The 24,519-nt window shown below is 39.1% G+C and overlaps 1 protein-coding gene across 4 annotated transcripts in view; it reads left to right on the top strand.

Moving 5' to 3' along the window:
* LOC126335166 (probable multidrug resistance-associated protein lethal(2)03659) overlaps positions 1 to 24,519 on the top strand; it is a 262,493-nt gene that overhangs the window by 230,556 nt on the left and 7,418 nt on the right. For all 4 annotated transcript variants that reach the window (XM_049998144.1, XM_049998145.1, XM_049998143.1 and 1 more), the window contains 7 exons: positions 2,802 to 2,908; positions 2,993 to 3,116; positions 3,350 to 3,520; positions 8,966 to 9,093; positions 12,489 to 12,734; positions 15,161 to 15,333; positions 16,574 to 16,703. In XM_049998144.1, coding sequence (XP_049854101.1) covers positions 2,802 to 2,908; positions 2,993 to 3,116; positions 3,350 to 3,520; positions 8,966 to 9,093; positions 12,489 to 12,734; positions 15,161 to 15,333; positions 16,574 to 16,703 — 1,079 coding nt within the window. The remainder of the gene's footprint in view (positions 1 to 2,801; positions 2,909 to 2,992; positions 3,117 to 3,349; positions 3,521 to 8,965; positions 9,094 to 12,488; positions 12,735 to 15,160; positions 15,334 to 16,573; positions 16,704 to 24,519) is intronic.

Here is a 24,519-nt window from a genome sequence, read left to right as displayed (position 1 = left end):
AGTGGTCATCTGTGTTAATTTTGCTTGTGTGAATGTGTGTTTTTTTTCTACTTCAAGAGGTGAACTTTCGGCCAAATGATTAAATGTGTAGCAGTCTTCCTGTTGTGCATGCTTGCTACTCATTTCCTCTATATGGTGACTAACACCCTATCCTTTTTATAATACTGTTGTTTGATTCTGGAATGTCCGTTTTTGCACCCACTATTTGTGACTTCTGGTATTAATCTTAAGATTCTTTGAGCACTTAGACTGAGTGGTCACTGTCTGGATTTTACCCTTACTCTGAAAAAACATTGCTGTGTCTTGATGTATACCAGACTTTCCTTCCTAGTGCCTCATACACCTGTTGGTTCCCCGTGTGCCTCGTATGCCTGTTGGGTCACTGTGTGAAAATGGCTCTGATCACAATGGGACTTAACTTCTGAGGTAGTCAGTCCCCTAGAACTTAGAACTAGTTAAACCTAACTAACCTAAGGACATCACACACATCTGTGCCAGAGGCAGGATTCGAATCTGCGACCGTGGCGGTTGCGCGGTTCCAGACTGCAGCGCCTAAAACTGCTCAGCCACTCCAGCCGGTGGTTCCTGTGTGACTCGGAACACCTGTAGGGTCCCCGTGTGACTGGAATGCCTGTAGGGTCCTCATATGTATCTCTCTGCTTGTGGTTGTTCTGGGTAACACTTCTTTTCCATGTTTTACATTTTCAGGGGATGAAGTGACAAGCAGTAAATCAGAAATTGGGTGGTAGGTCCCAAGCATTGTGTACATGTAATCTGTCTGTTAATTTGCTTTTGTGGCAAGTGCGAATGTAGATGAGAATTGTATCTCAAAATGCAAAAATGGGAAAATGCGAAGTTACCTAATACATTATATTTCATATTGAATTGTACCCTAAGAACTATTTTATCAGAGACAGTTTGAAATAGCTTTATTTTCTGCATGTGAATATCAAAAATTGACCAATTTTCAGTTACTGGTGTTGCACATCATCTGGCAAAGCCCAAAGAAAATGTGCATAAAAAAATAAATTGCACAAAGGCAATGAGGTACCAGTAAGGCTGATGCTCTGATGCCACTCCAGTTTACTGAACATACCATGCTTCCAAGTTTGTTTTTTATTTTTTAAAATGTGAAAACACTTCCGAAGGCAGTGTATTAACATCAGAGTTAAACGTATTTTTGGTGCAAACTTATGCTTGTACACACATGCTTGAAACACGTGGAGGCATTAGGGATTAGTTTGATTGCACAAAACACATGCCCATGCACACTTGTTACACTTGCAGTTAAGTGTGGCAGGTGTTTTTAACTGTGGTTGCATCATTGACTGAGGTGAGACCTAAACTTCCTCGTTGACGACACTCGCACTCTCAGCAAGCATTTGTATGGTAGCAAGGACTGAAGGCTTGGCTTTGTTCATTGCACATTGTTTTCTTATTATTTATTGGAAATGCACAGATACCTTGCAAAGAATTACATTCACCTTACATCACATTCACATTACTTGCCTTTGCTATAAGCTACAATGGATCTGTCTATTCCTGCATTTGATGATATGGTATTGGTCGTAAAATTTTGTTGTGACACACCTTGCGGTGAAAACTGTGGGTTGCCACTCTCGTCATCACGTATTGCATTTCATGGTTAGTTTCCATCCAGGTCCTATCTTGCAGAGCATACGTTGCATAGAAGTCCTCCAGCATGCTGTTTTTCTTCTCATGCAAGTGTTTTCATATTTTGCAATCAGTGAAGAGACTAACACTGCCCCATCACCAAGTTTCATTATGGTCCTCACAGCAACAAAAGGGGTAGGCAGTTCTGCTTTCGAAGAAATGCAGGAAATGAGTCCAGCCTCGCAGCCCTGCAAGAGGGAGGCAAGGCTGGTTTCCCTCATACCACTCCTCCATCCTCTGGTGGTCGAAATAAGAATTCCTTTTTGTTAGTGGCAGATTGCCAGTTTGTAGTGTCTGCACTGCAGTGACTAGAAAATAAAAATCTGTGAGCTTATTTAGACTGTGCTGAAAGTCTTACTGTAACATGCAAATTGTTAACTTTTGGTTCTATGTATATGCCAAGTGTGTTGTCAGTTCTGTCTGTACCATTGTGAAGTAAGAGTTGCACTGCAATGAATGTCATTGAAAGGCCAAAATCATTATTCTGTAAATTTTGTAATTATTGAATTGGCAAGAAAAGGAAAATAATGTCGAAAGGCCTTAAATTCGAGAAGCATCCTATTCACTGGTGAGAAAATATTGCTGCTTTTCAACAGAAATAATTGTTTGCTGGAAGTTTAAAAAGAGCCAAAGGACTAACAGTGTATTTGGTTTCCTGTTTGTTGGTTGTGTTGCCAATAGTACTTCCACTTCACAGAATGACTGAATCAGATGCGTATCAAACTGCACTGCAGATGCTTGAAGGTGTTTTTCCCCCATAAATATAGATATGACACCAACAGTCTCTTTTAATGCATTTGGAATCCATATGCAAAGCAGCAGCTGAAGTAGGGATCTAGCTTGGCAATTTAAATATGGGCATTTTAGGGGTTTTCCAACAGAGATGTGAATGATGCATGGATCATTTTGGAAAAACCGAAACTGAATCTGTACATTTATTCCTTTTAATATCAATCTCAGGATTAAAATTGTTTCAATTATCTTCCTCAGAAATTCTTGTCTTACAGTGCTGCTGTTTGAAAAGGAAGTGTGTGTATAAAACAATCATGAAAACTGATCTGAAATTCACTGTTGGAAAAAAGTACGTATCATGATGATCAATTTTTAATAATTATTTTATTTTCCAGCTCGCAGTCCAGTTTTTTCTCATACGAATGCATCACTGCAAGGTCTATCCACTATACGTGCATTTCGTGCACAGCAAATGCTCGAAACAGAATTTGATCGTACTCAGGTTTGTATATCCAGCTATCCCATGCCATTCAGTTTCTACAACAAATATTGCATTTTCATTAAGTACCTGTGTATTTTTTTACAGGATATAAATTCTTCTGCTTTCTACGTATTTATGGCTATCAGTAGAGCATTTGGTCTATGGTTGGATTTGGTTTGTGTTGCTTATCTTGCTGTTGTTGCTTACAGCTTTCTAATTCTGGGACAAGGTAAGTCAGTAAGAATGTTGTAAACTTCTCACCTCATGAGATATGCTGTGTCTAAATTCTTCAGAAACAATATTATTTGTGGACAACTTCCACCTCAGATCAGAGGATATGACCAAATTAATTGTTACAGCATCTGCTTAACTTGAAGTTACGCTTTTTATGTGCAGATGTAAATTACATGTGTTTTTCTTTTAAGTTGCTAAAATTTGACATGATGTTGCACTCCCTTGCAGATGTGTTTGGAGGGAGTGTGGGTTTGGCAATCACACAGTCACTCAATTTGATGGGCATGTTCCAGTGGGGTATCCGTCAATCAGCTGAACTTATAAACCAGATGACTGGTGTAGAGCGTGTTCTAGAATTTGCTGATTTAAAGCCTGAACCATCACTAGAATCATCTGATGGTAAGTTTTGTAACTTGTTCCTGAAATTATTATTTCATTCAGCAGCAGACTGTACACTGTTTTCAAAACTTTCCAACAGGTTAAAACTGTATGCCGGAGTAAGACTCAAACCTGGAACCTTGCCTTTTGCAGACAATGCTGTCACAGACCAGTATATCTGGGTATGACAAACAGCCTATTCTCACAGCTGTACAGCTGTACATCTGCCAGTACTTTCGTACTTAACAGGAACTTTACTGCGTACCTAGTGTTCTTTGTGAAATGCTAGTCCTGAGGGCCACCCAAGATAGCTGATACGCCACACCTACATTTCCACTTAGTTAAGATTTTTGTGACACATTCACCTAATATTCCCTGTTCTTTAGGAAAGGCATCTGTTCCAAAGAACAGTGAATATCCGGACAAGTGCAGATACAATTAAAACTGACTCACTGTCATGTGACTACTTTTGCGCACTAACGATGAAAAGAAATTTTGACAAAGAAACAGTTAGTGAAATTTAGAATAAACAAACTGAATCAGTTATAATTTCGGATTGCAAATCACTGTAACCGTTGCCATTACAGTGTTTGAGTAAAATTACTGTAAGATCATTAGTTGTGTATGAGACGTGTTCAAAAAATAAGATGACTCCATAGTTTTATGAAAAATATTTCTTTCTTCATAAACATTCATGTTCACCTCTTCAAAGTAATTCCCCTCAGATACAATACACATTTGCCAACTCTTCTTCCAATCCTCGAAGCACTTCTCATAAGCACTTTATGGTGGAGCCGTGAGTACTTCCAGCATTTTTTATTTCTTCAATTGTTGAAAATTTTCGTTCTTTCATAGGTCTGTTCAGTTTTGGGAACAGGAAAATGTCGCAGGGGACCAAATGTGGTGAAAATGGTTGCTGAGGCATGATCGTCATGTTACTGGCCAAAAAATCTCTTGCAAGCAACTATGAATGAGCAGGTGCATTGTTGTGATGCAAAAGCCACGAATTGTTTTTCTGCAATTCGATGTTTTTTGCATATTGCTTTTCGCAAACAGCGCGTAACGTTCAGGTAATACTCCTTATTGACTGTATGACCTTGAGACAAAATTTCGTGATGCGCTATGTCATGCTAATTGAGCAAAACTTCGACATTTGATTGAAATTTGTGTGCTTTTTTCGGTCTTGGCTCTCAGGGATGTTTCCATTGGGACGATAGGGCTTTGGTTTTGAAGTCATAACCATAAAAACATGTTTCGTCACCAGTTGACCCTTTCGAGCAAATTGGGATCATCTCTGATGTCGTTCGACAGCCCCTGAGTGATGCTCATGAGACAGTTCTTCTGATTAAAGTTGACAAGTTTTGGAACAAACTTCGCTGACACACCTCATGCCCAAAACATTTGGAAAAAATTCCGTGACATGGGCTAACCGATATGCCAACACCTTCAGCAACTTCCATTATGGTAATTAGACAATTTTCCAAACAATTTTCTTCACAGCTTTGATGTTATCATAAGTTGTTGATGTGTTGGGGCGTCCAGAGTGAGGTTAGTCATTAGTACCTTTCCGACCATCTTGGAAGAGCTTGTACCAACTGTAAAAATATTTTTTTTTAGTTAGAGCCGACTCACTGTATGATACTGACACTTCCACAAGTAATTTTATGGAAATTCTTTGGTCTATTTTTATAATAATCTGAAACTGTCGAGCACACTAAAACACATCTAACCTTTCTATCTGTCAAAAAGCAAACAAAGTACACTCTATACCTGAAACTGTGAACATATGTTCAGGACATGTGTACCAACATAAGAAGTAAAAAAGATCAATAATCAAATGTAAGTTGCCTGCGCAATTTGAAGTCACCTTATTTTTTGGACAAACTTGCAAACTAGTTACTAAATTGTAATCAGGTGAGAATGGAATCAAAAGCACTGACTCAAGCTCAGATATAAAAACAAAGTTAATCAGAAAACCAGCAAAATAATTCTTTAGGTTGAACTAAATTTTACGTAAACTCCTTATAGGTCACTGTACCTTGTCCAATATATTTCCATTCAGTAGAATGCATCCTTGAATCCCGGTTATAGAGTGCTTGTAACATTGTCCAAACTTAAAATGTTTACCATTAACTAATTTCTTTAGACGTAGAGATAGTTGGAAAGCAGTGGGTGAAAAGTAAAAAGTTGCAATCCCTCAGTTTTCTGTCTAGCAAAGCAAAGCAATCATGTGGGTATGTGCATTGCCCCAGTGAAATGAAACACCATTGGCTTTTACAATTAGTGGCAAGGTGGACTATATTCTGATGTGTAGGTGGAGAAATGCTGAAGTTGCATGATGCAGGACATTAGCTGGTTTGTGGCGTGAGGGTTTACCTCGTGCTGTGCACTCAGAAGTGAGAGTATCTTCTGTATATAAGAAGGGTAAAAGAATGGACCTGCAAAATTACAGATCAATATCACTAACAATTGTTTGCTGGAGAATCCTTGAACACACAATAAATTTTCTTGAGACTGAGAAGCTTATGTCCATGCATCATCATGGTTTTATGTAGCATTGCTCATGTGCAACTCATCTTGCCCTTACCTTGTAAAATACATGGCAAACTATGGATGAAGGGCAAGAGGCAGAGGGCAGAGTTCTGGATTTTGGGAAAGCATTAGGCATGGGGCCCCACTACGGATGATTAATGAAGGTATGAGCATATGGAATAGGTTACAAAATCAGAGATAAGGGTATCCTCAGGAGGGTCCCAGGGAAATGTAGTACATCTGTTGTTGTTTCTGTATACATAAATGATCTGGCAGACAGTAATGTGTTGTTGTTGTTTGTTGTTGATGCTGTAGTGTATAGGAAGATTTCAAAATTGACTGTAGAATGATAGAAGATTGGCTAGACAAAATTTATAGTTCATCTGAAGACCGGCAACTTGCTCTAAATGTATAAAAATGTAGGTTAACGCAGATGAGTAGGGAAAACGAACACGTAATGTTTGGATATAGCATTAGTATTGTCCTGCTTGATACAGTCACATCATTTAAAGATCAGGGCATAATGTTGCAAAATGTTGCAAAATGATGCGAAAGGATGAGCATGTAAGGATTATCGTAGGGAAGGCAAATGGTAGACTTTGATTTATTGGGAGAATTTCTAGAAAATGTTTCATCTTTAAAGGAGACAGCATGCTAGACAAGTGTGATCTATTATTGAGTGCTGCTTCAGTGTTGGATGAAAGTGACATCAGAGCAGTTCAGCTAATTGCAGAAAGAATCTATTTCCACCAACACACATTTCGTGTAAGGACCAGAAAGATAATTCAGGGCACATATGGAGGCATAGTTCTTCCCTTGCTCTGTTTGCGAGTGGAATAGGAAAGGAAATAACTGGTAGTGGTACAGTGTATCCACCGTTGTGCATTATGGCTTAGAGAGTGAGTGAGTGAGTGAGGTGGAGTAGATCTCCTCAGAACTGAGATGAGGGAGTATAAATACAAAGTGCTCCAGCAATGTCTGTCACTGTCATCTGCTGCCTACACCCTCTAGTAATCCACACCAGCTGATGAGGTGATTCAGAGTTACCGATCATTGTCTAAAACTGGCTCCCAACTCTTCATACATCATCTTCTCCTAGGCCTGATGTTGCCAATGCCTGAAAAGATGCCGTCCAATTGTGGTATTCTGCCGTCTGTCATCAACAGACTTGTGGGCACCTCAAAGGGGTACTGAGTTCGTAGCCTGTGCCTGCGTGCATCCTGCACCTTTCTCCTAGGGCGGGCTGCTGTCTGACATAGAAATAAACTTCCAGGTTTCTCAAAACTTCAAGCGTGTCTCTGTCGTGTTGCCTCCTTGCAAATGTGCAGTGACAATGTTTCACCTTCTGTTACGCTGATAAGAGGTCTGCCTACCAGAGTAAACACACAACAGAGATGACACCAGCCCTTTCTACAGGATTTTTCTAAATGAAATCTGACTTGTATGGGGCTGCTGGCTTCTAACTACTGCCAGAAGTGACTTTGCGATTTCACCACTTTACAGAAAGAGGCTTTCTCTTGCAGTCCTGACCTCATTCCTACTATATTTTTCATCCACTGGAGATAAAACTGAATTTGTGTCTTACAATTATTGTCTTAACCTTTGAATGTAATTGGTGAAAATAATCCCAGAAAACAATGGTAATAACCTTTCTGGTAGATAAAATTATCTTCATTTTCTTTGGAGTGTGGCTGTTCCATCAGCTGATGCACAGTTAGATGTATGTTGTCAGTGAAAAAATTCTATATGTAGGCTGCCCCTAGGCAGAGGTACAAGACATTTTTCTTACTGTAAAGTGTTTACTAATGAAACAAACTGTTGACAGCTCATGCTGTTTAAATTTCTTGAGTTTACTTGGGGTTTTCCCCTAAACTAAATTAGAAAAATCCATATTTTATCAAAAGTTGTCACACAGTCAGAGAGCAAAGGTATACTTCCTGCCTGGTACTAAATTGGCACAGAGGTTTCTTTGTGTTTTGTAGGGTACAGCTTTGGTAGCCACTTGCCACATAGTTGACATGCTGAGCAACTGATGGGCATGTAAATTAGACTGAACATACAGTGAGCTGTCAGTGCCCTCCTCCGGAGCTAAGTAATTAAAGCCAGATAGATATATTGTATCAGGGGACTGTGTTATACTGGTGCAACTGCCTAATTCTTATCCATATTAATTTGGGTTTCACAAAGATTAAGTTGAAATAAAGTAAGTGATAGTATGTTTTTCTTCAAACAATATGTTTCGCATTAAGTGTACTTAACTCCTTTTGCATTGCTGCAATGTATAGTTAAGGCAATTCCTTAGTTATGTTTAGTTTCTGAATACCTCGAAGCTGCACTCTGTCAACTAACTATGGTGAATTTGAGCATAAAACTTTTAAATCAAGATGTTACAAAGTGCATATATTGTAAATGTCCTAATGATATATAAAATTATTTTTAAGGGGCATATTTAACTTCTGTAGTAACTGAAGACTGTACATTGACTCCCAGTAGTCTGATTTTGGCTTAATTCTTTTGTTAAGGGTTGCTGTGAGATCAGGTAATAGATGAAATGCCTATATTATGAATAGTAATCTACATATACACACGATGTCAAAAATTGAGCATACTGTCAGAAGTGCATATGTCATACAGTGGTGATGACTTTCTTCTGTGGACCATCTACATCTACACTCGACAATCCACTGAGATGCATGGGGGAGAGTACATACCATTGTACTTGTTATTAGGTTCTTCATGTTCCATTCACATAAAGAGGTTGGGAAGAATGATAATTTGAATGCCTCTGAGTGTGCAGTAATTACCCTTACCTTATCCCTATGATCCCTGTGTGAGTAATGCATCGGTGGTTGTATTATATGTGAAGGAAAACATAAACTGAGTAAACAAATTTATGTCTTAATAAGTGTAAATACCTTCTCTTCCATGTTACAGGTAAAAAACCACCACCCAACTGGCCATCAGCAGGACAGATAAAATTTAAACATGTGTTCCTGAAGTATAATGAAAATGAACCACCTGTGCTGAAAAATTTAAATTTTACTGTAATGCCACGAGAAAAGGTTAGTAATATAACATAGTCTGATCATGCTATTATGTTCTGTTGGATGAATGTCTGCTTTAGAACAACATCAGCAAGGGCAGGTACCTCAGTTTAACCTTCCAGGAAAAATGTAATAATTGAGATTTATAAACGGAAAATGAATTCAGGTAACCGAACCTTGTTGTTGTCGTTATGGTCTTCAGTCCAGAGACAGGTTTGATGCAGCTCTCCATAATACTCTATCCTGTGCAAGCTTCTTCATCTCACAGTACCTACTGCAACCTACATCCTTCTGAATCTGCTTAGTGTAGTCATCTCTTGGTCTCCGTCTACGAATTTTACCCTCCACGCTGCCTTCCAATACTAAATTGGTGATCCCTTGATGCCTCAGAGCATGTCCTACCAACTGATCTCTTCTTCTGGTCAAGTTGTGCCACAAACTTCTCTTCTCCCCAATCCTATTCAATACTTCTCATTAGTTACGTGATCTACCCATCTAATCTTCAACATTTTTCTGTAGCATCACATTTCGAAAGCTTCTATTCTCTTCTTGTCCAAACTATTTATCGTCCATGATTCACTTCCATACATGGCTACACTCCATACAAATACTTTCAGAAACGACTTCCTGACACTTAAATCTATACTCGATGTTGACAAATTTTTCTTCAGAAACTCTTTCCTTGCCATTGCCAGTCTACATTTTATATCCTCTCTACTTCGACCATCATCAGTTATTTTACTGCCCAAATAGCAATACTTATTTACTACTTTAAGCATCTCATTTCCTAATCTAATTCCCTCAGCGTCACCCGACTTAATTTGACTACATTCCATTATCCTCGTTTTGCTTTTGTTGATGTTCATCTTATATCCTCCTTTCAAGACACTGTCCATTCCATTCAACTTCTCTCCCAGTCCCTTTGCTGTGTCTGACAGAATTACAATGTCTCAGGTGAACCTTAGTTTTTATTTCTTTTCCATGGATTTTTATATGTATTACAAATTTTTCTTTTGTTTCCTTTACTGCTTGCTCAATATACAGATTGAGTAACATCGGGGAGAGGCTACAACCCTGTCTCACTCCCTTCCGAACAACTGCTTCCCTTTCATGCCTTTCGACTCTCATAACTGCCATCTGGTTTCTGTACAAATTGTAAATAGCCTTTCGCTCCCTGTATTTTACCCCTGCCACCTTTAGAATTTGAAACAGAGTATTCTAATCAGCATTGTCAAAAGCTTTCTCTAAGTCTACAAATGCTAGAAATGTAGGTTTGCCTTTCCTTAATCTTTCTTCTAAGATAAGTCGTAACGTCAGTATTGCCTCACGTGTTCCATTATTTCTACGGAATCCAAACTGATCTTCCCCGAGGTCGGCTTCAGCTGTGGCTTATTAAACTGATTGTTTGGTAATTTTCACATCTGTCAACACCTGCTTTCTTTGGGATTGGAATTATTATATTTTTCTTGAAGTCTGAGGGTATTTCGCCTGTCTTTTACATCTTGCTCACCAGATGGTACAGTTTTGTCAGGACTGGCTCTCCCAATACCGTCAGTAGTTCCAAGGGAATGTTGTCCACTTCAGGGGCCTTGTTTCGACTCAGGTCTGTCAGTGCTCTGTCAAACTCTTCACGCAGTATCGCATCTCCCATCTCATCCTCATCCTCATCCTCATCCACATCCTCTTCCATTTCCATAATGTCCTCAAGTACATCGCCCTTGTATACACCCTCTATATACTCCTACCACCTTTCTGCTTTCCCTTCTTTGCTTAGAACTGGGTTTCCATCTGAGCTCTCGATGTTCATACAAGTGGTTCTCTTATTTCCAAAGGTCTGTTTAATTTTCCCTGTCAATCTCATTTTTTGAGACGTTGGTACTCCTTTTTGCCTGCTTCATTTGCTGCATTTTTATATTTTCTCCTTTCATCAATTAAATTCAATATTTCTTCTGTTACCAAGGATTTCTACTAGCCCTCGTCTCTCTACCTACTTGATCCTCTGCTGCCTTCACTACTTCATCCCTCAAAGCTACCCATTCTTCTTCTACTGTATTTCTTTCCCCTCATTCCTGCCATTTGTTCCCTTACGCTATCCCTGAAACTCTGTACAACCTCTGGTTTAGCCAGTTTATCCAGGTCCCATCTCCTTAAATTCCCACCTTTTTGCAATTTCTTCAGTTTGAATCTACAGGTCATAACCAATAGATTGTGGTCAGAGTCCACATCTGCCCCTGGAAATGTCTTACAATTTAAAACCTGGTTCCTAAATCTCTGTCTTACCATTATATAATCTATCTGATACGTTTTAGTATCTCCAAGGTTCTGAACCTTGCTTCTTATAAATATTCACATAGTAGAGGTGCTAACCTTCTGTTACCTGCAGCGGGTTAAAGTAAAGCAAATAGGAGAAAAATAAATTGTAAGGCATTTACAAATTTCTATTTATGAGAAATTTCTTATTAATTTAGGTAAGTTACCTTCATACTTCATGCCTACAGGCCTTACCATTGCATTTAGCGTGTGTAGGAGAATTGTCTCATTGCCTTCACAGGATCTGTGGAAAGAAAGCCAGAGGTCAGCAACTGTGCATTTGTTTCCTAACAAATCAGATTTCTGAGAAAACTGAAGATGAAAAAATCTCTTATTTTTCTGTGGATATGAGAAATATAAATGATGGTGCATTCTTAGGAGATGTGTATTCAATTTTAAATCCTTAATTTGTGAGAAGTGGCATACTAAGTTTCAGCTGCCATCACTATGGAATTTTTGAAAAGGAATTCATCACATTCTTCAGATGGTGGCAGCATTTAGTGCCCAGTGGGATGAATGGATGTCAAATTGTTATTTTAATGGGGAAATAGATATTGTGTACAGAGATAGAAAAATTAAAAAATGAAGCAAACAGGAGCATTGCACTTTTCTGAAACTGCAGAATATTATGTTATGAAATTAGGATGAGGAGACGTAACAGGTAACGAATTAAGAGGCAAGCAGGAAAATGGTTGGGGACTGCAATAATTTTTTGAGGCAACAAAGAAGAAACTTATTAATGGTATCACAAAAGAATGCACACATTGCAAGTATTTGGTTGTAGTTAGGCCATACCACAGAAAGAAGAAAGAAATGGACTTCATTGCAGTTGCATGACAAGGAAAGCTGCTGTTGGTTCACTCTGTTTTGCAGATGATGTATGTTGTTAATTGTGTTACTAGTCCAACTACAGTTTCTAATGAGGAGACACCTGTGTTATTATATAGCAACTGAGAAATAATATTCTACTCAAGTACTTTCATCCAACTTTCTGTGGAAAAGTGCCTTAGCTCTGGATGGCTGTTGCACTGTTTAAAGTGGATATGCATTGTTTCATTTCCATTTACATCATGCATGTTGTTCTCACAATTATTTTTTTTCAGGTTGGCATAGTTGGTCGAACAGGAGCAGGCAAATCATCTCTCATGGCTGCACTTTTTAGACTAGCAAACATTGAAGGAGAAATTTTAATAGATAACATAGACACAAGCACTATAGGCTTACACGACTTCCGTCCTAAGATATCGATAATTCCTCAAGAGCCAGTGCTCTTTTCTGGATCTCTTCGCAAGAACCTGGATCCATTTGACGAGTTTCCAGATTCTGAATTGTGGCTTGCACTGGAAGCAGTAAGTATTCATGTAATTTGACGGATGAAGTTCATTTAAGATCAGAGTTACAACGTTTTGATAATCAGGAAATGTGTGTGGAGGAAAAACTTTGTATTTATAGGAAATTGACTTATTAACCTACAAAAGCGTAACTTGTGTGGTATGTCTCTGGATAGCTGATTGTGAAACAAAAAAAAGTGAGTGAGTATGAGGTTCACCTGAAAGTTGCCAAAATTTATGTTGCATAGGAAATAGTCAGTGTGCTTATGCTCAAATAGTGTGAAAGACACGCTGATTTCTTCTTCTTGAAATATAAGCAAATGTGAAATCCATTCTCTAATATGATTTTAATGTTGGAAAAACTTCAATCTATGGAACTTACTGGCAAATAATGTGCTGTATATGAATGGAATATAAGGAGTTCACGGTGTTGTACATAAATGGTTTTAGATCAAAAGTGGAAGGAAGAATATTAAAGATGGTAGAAGTGGTGTCAGTCTGTTGTCAGCAATTAACTGGTTAGGTGATTGGTTAGTTTAATGTTCCATGGATTATTTGTATGTTTAGTTGTACTGTTCTATAACTAGTAATTTCGCATTATAATTTCACCGTTGTAAGTAAATACAGGTACATTCTGACTATTTACGAGTGATATATATTCTTTTTTATACAAATGTTAATCAGTAATTTGTGCCCACCAAATTGTACATGTTAAAAGAACAGAAAGTCTCTTATGGAATAAAAGCAGTTCTTAGGAGAAACTTCTTAAGTTTGTTTCCAAATTTAACTTTGCTGTTCTTTAGACACAATATTGGGTAGGTGATCAAAAATTTGGGTGACATTTGGTACCCCCTTCTTTTTTTTGTAAATACAGTGTTTATATGGCATAATTAATGTATTTTTTTCTTCTGGCATTGTGTGTATTGTTGTTAATTTTGAACTGCGGTGGGTTGGTTACAGCAAACTTCATAAGGGAATACATATGCTGTGAAGCAGTAGTCAGTGCCTAACCCTTTAAACAGATGTCTACAAGATGATCACGAGTGAACACAACACAGTATTTTTACAGCACTTTTTGAGCATTGAAAACTTTCTTTGTTTTTAAGTAAATGGTTATTGTGGTCTTCATGTTTTTAATTGAGCCTTTATAATAGATCACTTGTCAAATCTCCAAGCCATGTTGTCTAATTTCATTCTGGATTTCTCTCCCCTCAAGATATGCAGCAATTCAAAGTGCAAATGTGAGTGTGCTAAGTTGTTTTCAACATTTCTAACATGTACTTCTCCAATTCATAAGCTCAATAATAGGGACGCTAAATTCTTTGATGTTTCCATCTTAGTTACTTCCATATCATGTATTACATTACTATTGGTGCAGTTGCTTACACATCCGATTGAGCATTGCAGAACCCCACAGCTGATTTCTCCCTGATGAGAAGAATCTCCACTGTGTACACACAATGGATAAATTAATTACTAAGTACAACTTTTTGCATTCTTCTGGTTGGATGCACCACCAGTTCACTAAATTCTGTTTATTTAAAGGGTTTTGTAACTTGCATATTCTAATGGCTTAGATAGGCCACTTAAAGTACTAACCGGTGCTAATATTGTTATTTGCTACTTGTAAAATTTCGTGAGTTAACTTGTAAATCACATTAACAGTTCAGAAATTCTCCTGAAACCAAACTGTTCCTCAAAGCAAAGGTTTAGGATTTGATGCCCTGATGGTCATAAGACTTTTCGCCACTTGACACTTACCTTCAGTTAATGCTTCTTGCACCACTGGCAGTCATTTCTTAATGTGAAAAATACAAAGTCTCATCATGGTTTGGAGTCTATGTTAAACAATGGGTTGCCCAATAACTGGCTGGATAAGTCATTTCAAAGGTAGAAAGAAGGCAATGTTGCACCTCCTCCAATAGGACCATGCCTAGTAGAACGAGCGAGGTGGCGCAGTGGTTGGCACACGGGACTCACATTCGGGAGGACGATGGTTCAATCCCGTTTCCGGCCATCCTGATTCAGGTTTTCCGTGATTTCCCCTAAATCGTTTCAGGCAAATGCCGGGATGGTTCCTTTGAAAGGGCATGGCTGATTTCCTTCCCTAACCCGAACTTGCGCTCCATCTCTAATGACCTCGTTGTCGATGGGACGTTAAACACTAACAACAACCACCACCACCACCACCACGCCTAGTAAGGCAATGCCGTGTTTGACAAATCCCTGAGGTTGATGGCATTAAGTCTGTAGTCCCCATCTTGACTAATCAAGCAGTGTAGTGCTCTGCTTGTATTAACTTACAATGGGTAAATTCTTTGGTTAGAATTATGTGATTTACTTCATGCACAATTTTGCACCTCACTTTACAAGGGTACATTGTCTAACATAATCAGAGTTGATAGTTCTTTTTTTCCCCCATATTATATTTTTCATTTTTTCAGGTAGAGCTGAAAGATGTAGTGAATGAAACACCAGCAGGCCTTAATTATCTAATAACTGAGGCTGGATCAAATTTCAGTGTTGGACAGAGGCAGCTGATATGCTTAGCCAGAGCAGTTATTCGCAAAAATAAAATACTTGTTCTTGATGAGGCTACAGCTAATGTGGATCCTGTGTAAGTTATTTTTAAAGTTTCAAAGATTATAATGGATCGTTTTCTGTATTATGTAATTTGTGGTAATTAAACTTTATCATTTATACAGATGTACAATGAATGCAAAATTGTATTTCATAAATCTGTTAAGAATGCAGCTTTTGTTTTTTGTTTAATACAAAAAACAATGTTAATAAGTTCTTGATAAGTTTAGCCATTGTTCCAAGTGTTCAAAATTTATAACTTCTTCATGAATTGTGACGTTTATAGAAGAGTGCTTTCCTATTAATTTGTTGTTTTGTGATGCATGTAACTGCTTAACTGAAGGTTACTTTCTAACGAGACCTTTGGTTGGCTATAGTCTTTAATGGTGTTTCAGTTGGCAGCCTTGTAAGTCTTGAGAATAAGAGACAACTAACTGTAAACTAATTCAGTTTAAGGTGTTTAAAAATATTCCTTCCTAATAGTTTAATGTTACATAGTCAAGAACTGTCCACCAACACCATTAGCGCTAACATCTTCGCAAAAATATTATGTTTTGTACTATAAAATTTGTTACATTGGTTATGGGATTTGTAGTATATTGTTTTACACCTGTGTTGCATGCATCAGGCATTGCTTCATTTTGCAGTCTACTATGCACATTTTGTTTGGTATCAAAATTAATACTGTTTACAGTCAAATGTTGTGACACTTGGTTTCTCCTGGTGTATAAGTAGTTCAAATAACTTTCGGGAATGCAGCCTTAGGGAATGCACTCGAATGATGTCTTCGACAACCACTAATATTTCAACTGTCATATTCAGGGCCAAAAGCAATGAAGCAGCTTTGTGCAAGGAAATATAAAATCTCGGTTTGCAAAGCATATGCAGAAAATAACATGCAAAAAAAAGTGCCACTACACAGCCAAAGAGGACAAGTATCAGAAGTTATTGATAGTGAACATTAATAATCAGCAGGCAAAGTAGCACTAACTCCGTCCCTCTGTTTGCCCAGGGAGGGAGCAGGATTACATGCAGGGTTTAAGCAGAAACAGCCATCTATGTTTATAAGGTCACTTGATAATTTAACCTCAACTGCTTCCTTAATAGTCACATACTACTGATTCACAGGTTAATTTTTGGTTCACAAAGATTGATTCATATAGAATAAAGGAACACTTGTTCATTTGAATTCAATGTGTTTGTGCATGACTATGGTGTGACGCAGGCCCAAGAAGAAAAAAAACTCCCTCAATTCTAACAATTGCTTTCTATTGCAGGACTGATGCACTTATCCAGCAGACAGTTCGTCAGAGGTTTAGTGATTGCACTGTTCTTACGATTGCTCATAGACTACATACCATTATGGATAGTGATAAGGTCCTAGTTATGGATGGTGGCAATCTCAAGGTAAGCATGCATTTACAAGCATACTGTTAAATGAATTTTCTGCTGTAACAAAAAATTTTAAGGAGTCAGTGCAACAGCTTCAGCTTCAATGCATTGAATAAGAAGTTACTCAGGGACGTGGGCAATAAAGAAAAGATGTAAAACAGCTTGCTTCTGGACAATTGATCATTGATTTTCCTACTCGCATAACAAAGAACAGCAGGACACTGATAGAAAACTTTTTTATAGACCAAGATAAATTTAAGGACATATATGCTTATTCTGTTGAGTATGGTCTTTCGATCATGGTGCACAGTTAGTTACAGTACATGACATAGCTCCATGCAGTATATCAAATCAGAATTTCAAAGCAGTGCGTTCAGTTAAAAATATAAATATTGCAAACTTTAGGGAAAGCCCTAAAGCAGCTAGATTGGGATGAAGTGTATAAGGAACCTGATACAAACTTGAAATATAACTTATTTCACAATACATTTTTAAGGGTATTTGAAAATTGTTTTCCCAAGAAAATAGTTAAACATAATTCTAAGAAAACATATAAAGAACCTTGGCTAACTAAAGGAATAAGAATATCTTGCAACCATAAAAGAGAACTGTATCTACTAGCAAGAGGGAGTACTGACGCCAAAATTGTTCAATATTATAAAAACTATTGTGCGGTACTAAGAAAAGTTACTAAAAAGTCCAGAAGCATGTGTATCATGTCTGAGATCAGTAACTCTGATAATAAAATTAAAGCAGTGTGGAATATTATCGAAAGGGAAACAGGGCAACCAAGAGCACAGGAAGACTTTAGTGCCATGAAACTGAATGACAAGTGTACTAACAAACAATCAGAAATTGGAAATATTTTCAATAATCTATTTTTAAATGTTGCGGAGAAACTACAATCTAGATCTTCACTAGAAGAGCCAAGGCTTCTAATTGAAGAGGCCGTACCTGTGCAGTTTGAAACAACTGTATTTCCACCAACCACTCCCTCTGAAATCAGTAAAATAATAAACTCACTGAAAAGTAAAAGCTCTTACGGAATTGATTGCATTTCCAGCAAGATACTTAAAGCTAGTTCCCCACAGATAAGTAGGATTCTCAGCCACGTATGTAATAGCTCTTTGGAGCAGGGTGTTTTCCCTGATAGACTGAAATATGCCATTGTAAAACCATTGCATAAAAAGGGGATGCGACGGATGTCAATAACTATTGCCCAATCTCCCTTCTGACAGCTCTATCAAAATTTTTTGAGAAAGTATTTTTACAAATATGGGAGGCTACTCTTGAATCATTAAAGTACTAACAAAATGTCAGTTTGGTTTTCAGAAAGGCTTTTCAACAGAAAATGCTATATACGCTTTCATTTATCAAATATTAAATGCTCTGAATAACCGGACATCACCCATTGGTATTTTGTGATCTCTCAAAGGCCTTTGATTGTGTAAATCATGGAATTCTTTTAGATAAGCTAAATCATTATGGTTTGAGGGGGGCAGTGCACAAATGGTTTAATTCATACTTAACTGGAAGAATGCAGAAAGTTGAAATAAGTGATTCATGTAATGTTAAAACAGCTGATTCACCAAACTGGGGCGGGCTATAAAGTACGGGGTGCCCTAGGGTTCGCTCATAGGTCCTTAACTGTTCTTGATATATATTTATGACTTACCATTCCATATTAATGAAGATGCTAAGTTAGTTCTTTTTGCTGATGATACAAGTATAGTAATAACAACCAAAAACCAAGAACTGAGTGATGTAATTGTAAATGATGTCTTTCACAAAATTATTAAGTGGTTCTCAGCAAACGGACTCTCTTTAAATTTTGATAAAACACAGTATATACAGTTCCGTACAGTAAATGGCACAACTCCAGTAATAAATATGGTCTTTGAACAGAAGTCTGTAGCTAAGGTAGAATTTTCAAAATTTTTAGGTGTGGCCATTGATGAGAGGTTAAACTGGAAGCAACACATTGATGGTATGCTGAAAAGTCTGAGTTCAGCTACGTATGCTATTAAGATTATTGCAAATTTTGGTGATAAGAATCTCAGTAAATTAGCTTACTATGCCTACTTTCATTCACTGCTTTCGTATGGCATCATATTCTGGGGTAATTCATCATTGAGTAGAAAAGTATTCATTGCTCAAAAATGTGTAATCAGAATAATTGCTGGAGCCCACCCACGGTCATCCTGCAGACATCTATTTAAGGATCTAGGGATCCTCACAGTATATATATTCACTTATGCAATTTGTTGTTAATAATCCTACCCAGTTCAAAAATAATAGCAGTGTGCATAGCTATAACACCAGGAGAAAGGATGATCTTCACTACGCAGGGTTAAATTTGACTTTGGCACAGAAAGGGGTAAATTAAGTTGCCACAAAAGTCTTTGGTCACCTACCAAACAGCATCAAAAGCCTGGCAGATAGTCAACTAACATTCAAAAATAAATTAAAAGAATTTCTAGATGACAACTTCTTCTACTCACTGGCAGAATTTTTAGATATAAATTAAGGGAGGGGAAAAAACTAGCTTAAACATTAGTGTCATGCAATATTTTGTGTAATGAAATATCTTGTACAGACATCTTTTATTAACCTGACATATTCCACATCATTACGAAGTGTAGTATGCATGATCTATGGAACAAATATTAATCTAATCTAATCAAGCAGCCTGTTGCTTTGGGAACCAAGGCTTCCTCCATTATGAGAAATGTAAGATATGGGTGATGTACAAAGACGTTTGCATTAAACGTATGGTTAATGGGAGACAAGGACATGAAAGTGTTCCATAGTCTTTAACTTGAATCTTGAAATATGCTGGTACTGAGATGCTGGTGGGTGCTATTGGAATTTTTGTAATGTAGTTGTTAATAAAAGGAACCACTCTAGCAAAGCAGTATCCAAAACTTATTTAACAAGACATTTTCAGAGCCTTTAAAAAATATTAGCTTTGGTTTCAGGGATCATACTAAACTGACTTACCATGACCTCATGATGTATTGCACACTTTTAACTGTCCTTGAAGTCCATAATTACCTCTGATTGGTATTGTCATGTTGTTACAACTCTAAAGTCCAGACCCAAGAGCAAGGTCATCAGTGAAGTACAGCACTTAGCGCTGAAAGCATATTCATTACGATCTCCAATGTACAGGGAACAGAATAGAACTGTGCTACTGATTGGAGAGTACTACTGTTCATAAAATGAAATTTTAAGATATACAGACATAATACATTTAGAGAACCTTTCAGAAATGATAAATACTGAATAACAAGTGTACACAAGTGGTTGGGTTTGAACTGGCGACCAGGAGCATACCAGCCAGTGATGTTGATAGCTATGCCACATTGCAAACTCCACAGTTTATGATATTACTTCCTCTCTTGGTGAAAAAGCCACCTGCTATTTCAGAACTTCTCATTGAAACAGACTGCAACAGCTGCATATGGATCTTGCCTGTAGTCCTCTTTATGGCAGTACTGGTGGACGCTTGTGTTTTGGTCATATTGTCACATCCTCTTCAGTATGATCAGTATCAAGGGTAGCCTCTTAAGTCACAGCTTCACGTTTGTCAAGTGTCTACTCAGTTTCCTCGAAGCCTGCTTCATCGATCCGTGCCTCAGAATTGTAGTAGGGCTTAATTTTTAGGACATAGATTACTTCACTGGGCTTTTGTCATCTTGATGAAATATCATATGCCTCTACTTCTTATGAATGCCTGCACTATGCTTGTCCGTCATCTTTTAGAATACTGCTGCACAATATGGGATCCTTAAGAGATAGGGCTGATGATGGTATACATAAAAAAAGTTACAGAAAGGCAGCATTTTTGTATTACCGCGAAATATGGGAGAGAGTGTCACAGACATGATACAGGATTAGGGCTGGAAATCTTTAAAAGAAAAGCGTTTTTCGTTGTGATTGAATCTTCTCACGAAATTCCAATCACCAACTTTATCCTCCGAATGTGAAAATATTTTGTTGACACCCACCTACACACGGAGGAATGATCACCATGATAAAATATGGGGAATCAGAGCTCGTACGGAAAGATATAAGTGTTCATTCTTCCCACGTGCTATACAACATTGGAATAATGGAGAATTGGGAAGGTGGTTTTTCTTTTTTGATGAACCCTGTGCCAGGCATTTAAATGTGATTTGCAGAGTATCCATGTAGATATAACTGGAAACGCTTGAAGTAGACAAACGATCTTCTCCTTCACCAACTCGACGATCCTGTTAGACGGTGTCGTCACATGCTACCTTAGCCCAACCAACCTCTGTATTGCCGGTGCGCACCACCAACCGTTTTCAGTGTTGCACTCCATGGATCGATCACACAAGCAAGCCAATGCTTCTGTGGACCCCATGGAGCAGGATCTTCCTGATCCTGTGCCCTGTGGTAGGGACTCTACACCGCCTGGCACTCGGTGGCTGCTGACTTGGGACACCTCCATCTCTTCCTCCTCGTGACTCTCCTCCAATGGAAAGTTCTCAGCCTTTGGTCCCACGAAGACTATTTATGGCTGCTTTAGCATCCCCTTGGACTTTGCCTTCAGGAAACGAAATTGTGCCCTCAAGACTGCTTTGAGCTTTCACAATACATACCAATTTGTTTTGACCTTCCCCCTGAGGTCGGCATTCAGTCTCATGGGGGGGTGTCATGCTTATCATAAGGGATGAGCCTTTTCCTTCCCTGCCTGACTTTCTCCTTCTGTACCATTTATGTCCCTCTGTCCTTCATTATCACCAGGGCAGACGTCCTTCAGCTTATTGGGCAGCTACCTCCCCCATTTTTGCTACTATGTGACTTTAATGCACATCATCCCCTCTGGGGTTCTCCCAGGACCTGTCAGAGTTTGACTCTTTGCTGACCTTCTTAACAAACTTAATCTCTTCTGCCTTAACACTGGAGCACCCACTTTCCTTTCAGACTCCTCAGACATATGTTCCCATTTGGACCTGTCCTTTTGTGCTGCCCAGCTTGTCCATCGTCTTGAGTGGTCCGTTCTTTCTGGTACCTACTTAAGTGACCATATCTTGTGTGCTATCTGTTTGTTGACTCCTATCCCACCTGGGTGCAGGTGCAAATGGCAGCTTAGTAAGGCTGACTGGCAGCTTTACCCTTCCCTGGCGACCTTCAAAGAATAAGATTTCCCTGGTTGTGATGACCTGGTGGACTATGTCACCAATGTTATCCTTGCTACTGCAGAATGTTCAATTTCTCGCACACCCTCATTATCACATCATGTTCTAGTCCCTTGGTGAACTGAGGCATTCCGCGATGTGATTCGCACATGGAGATGTGCTCTCTCTGTATTTTTAACCACCATCCTATGACGGCAAACTGCATTCATTGTAAACAGTTAGGTGCAAAGTGTTGTCACGTCCTATGGGATAGCAAACGAGCTAGCTGGCTTTCATTCACTAGTTCTTTTACCAATTCCACCTTCCTCTGTCGTGTGGGGACAACCTCCGACAGCTCTCTGGTACCAAGGTCCATTCCCCAATTTCCAGCCTGACAGTAGCAGACGATGTTATTGTGGACCTCCAACACCTTGGGTCACCGTTTTGTGGAAGTTTTGAGCTCTTTGCATTATCACCATGCCTTCCTCCATCGGAAATGAGTGGAGGCGGCTTGGGCAATACCCTTGTCTTCTCTGAATCATGAGTGCTCTAATGCCACCTTCCCGATGAGGTAGCTCGATGATGCTCTAAATTCATCCCAATCCTGTGCCCCAGGACCGGACACCATCCACATAAGAGTTGCAGCACAGTCTCTTGCGGGCAATCATTTCCTGTTTAACATACACAACTGCATCTGGGCAGAGGGCACATTTCCCGGACACTGGTTTGAAGCCACCATTGTACCCATACCTAAGTCCAGCAAGGACAAAAACCTTCAGTCTAGCTACCACCCCCATCTCTTTATCAGCTGCGTATGCAAGGTGTTGGAAGGTATGATTCATCCCTGGCTGGTATGGTGGCTCGAGTCTCAACATTTACTAACAAATGCACTGTTTGGATTTAAAGCATGGTGTTCTGCAGTTGACCATCTCGTTACTTTGTGCACCCATGTCGTGAATGGTTATCTGTGGAAATCCCAGACTGTGACAGTGTTGTTAGATTTGGAGGAGGCCTATAACACCTGCTGGACAGCTGGTACTCTTTGCACATGGTGCTTCGGTGAGTGCCTGCCCTTTTACCTTCAGGCATTTTTACAAGACAGTTTTCAAGGTGTGTGTGGATTCTGTCTTGTCGGACATCTTTATCCAGGAAAAGTGTGCCTCAGGGTTCTGTCCTGAGTGCATCCTCTTTGCTATCACCATTTACCCTGTAATGGCCTGTCTCCTGCCGGGCATCTCCAGCTCTCTTTTTGTAGATAATTTTGCCATCTATTAGCGGTTTTCTATGGACCTGTCTCACTGAGCGGTGTCTTCAATGCTGTCTTGATCACCTCTACTCCTGGAGCATCGACAATGGCTTTTGCTTTTCCCCTGACAAAACAGTCTTTATTAACTTCTGGTGGTGCAAATGGTTTCTCCCACCATCTCTACATCTTGGGCCTGTTGCCCGTCCGTTCGTTGAAAATAAGAAATTTCTGGGGCTCATGCTTGATAGGAGACTCTTCGTCCTCTCGTGTCTTACCTGGCAGCCCGCTGTATGTGGTCTTTCAATCTCCTACGTGTCCTCAATGGTACTTCCTGGACTGCTGATTGAACCACCACCCTCCTCCATTTGTACTGGTCCCTTGTCAATTAGAAACTCGACTACAGGTGCTCTGTCATTTGCTCAGTCTCCGTGGAGCCAGTGTCATGTATCTGTGGATCCCTGGTCATATCAGTCTGCCAGGAAACAAGGTTGCTGACGCAACTGCCAAAGCTGCAGTCCTCGTGCCTCAGCCCACAAGTACATATATTCCCTTCAATGAACTCTGCATTGATATCTGTGTGGAGGTGGTGTCCCTTTGCCATTGCCAATGGTCCCCATTCACGGGAATAAGCTTAGGCTTAAGCCTCCCCTAGCACCTTGGACAACCTCCTCTTGGCCCTCCCACCGTGAGGAGATTACTTTAACTCTGCTGCGTATTGGGCACAGCCTTTTTAGTCAATGTCATTTGCACAGTGGCGCCACCCCGCCACTTTGTCCATATAACAAATTTTAACTGTCTGCCACTTCTTGCTGGAATGCCCTTTTTATTTAATCATTTGTGTTCCAGCTTGGGTTTGCTGTCTGATTTATCAGCTGTTTTAGTGAATGACATTTGGGCTGTCGATCATGTTTTACTTTTTATCTGCCGAAGGAGTGTGGCCACAACCATTTAATTTGTAGTTTTGGACCTCCATTTCTGCATCGTGTTTCTTAGCACTTTTTTTCCATGTGCCTGTTTTTAGCTGTCTTCTAGTCTGTCAATTGGGACTGATGTGTAGTCGTTAAACTCTTGTGTGTGGTCATGTTCTATAGTTTAGACTTGGGCACGTATGACCCCAGTTGTTTTTTGTGCCCTAAAGCGATAAGATACAATACGTTCAAAGATGGCTTCAGTGTTAGTCCAAATGGGATAACTCTTCTAGACAGCCTCACCAATCTCTATTTGCCAGAATCTTGTCTACATATCAATAGTTAAGAAACATTTCGCCCTTTCAAAGTAGTCTAAAGTGTCATCAGTATGCAGCTTGGATAGACATAATTTTCCATGATTATGTTCAGTCATCATTAGTCAAGGTGTAATTGACATTTACCATCTTTCTTCCTCAAAGGACTGCAGGAGAGGACCAAAGACTCCATACGCTCATTGTCATTATCTTAAA

Source organism: Schistocerca gregaria, chromosome 2, assembly GCF_023897955.1.
Source record: "Schistocerca gregaria isolate iqSchGreg1 chromosome 2, iqSchGreg1.2, whole genome shotgun sequence".
In the NCBI taxonomy this organism is placed as follows: Eukaryota; Metazoa; Arthropoda; class Insecta; order Orthoptera; family Acrididae; genus Schistocerca; species Schistocerca gregaria.
This window is presented reverse-complemented; position numbering and strand designations above follow the sequence as displayed.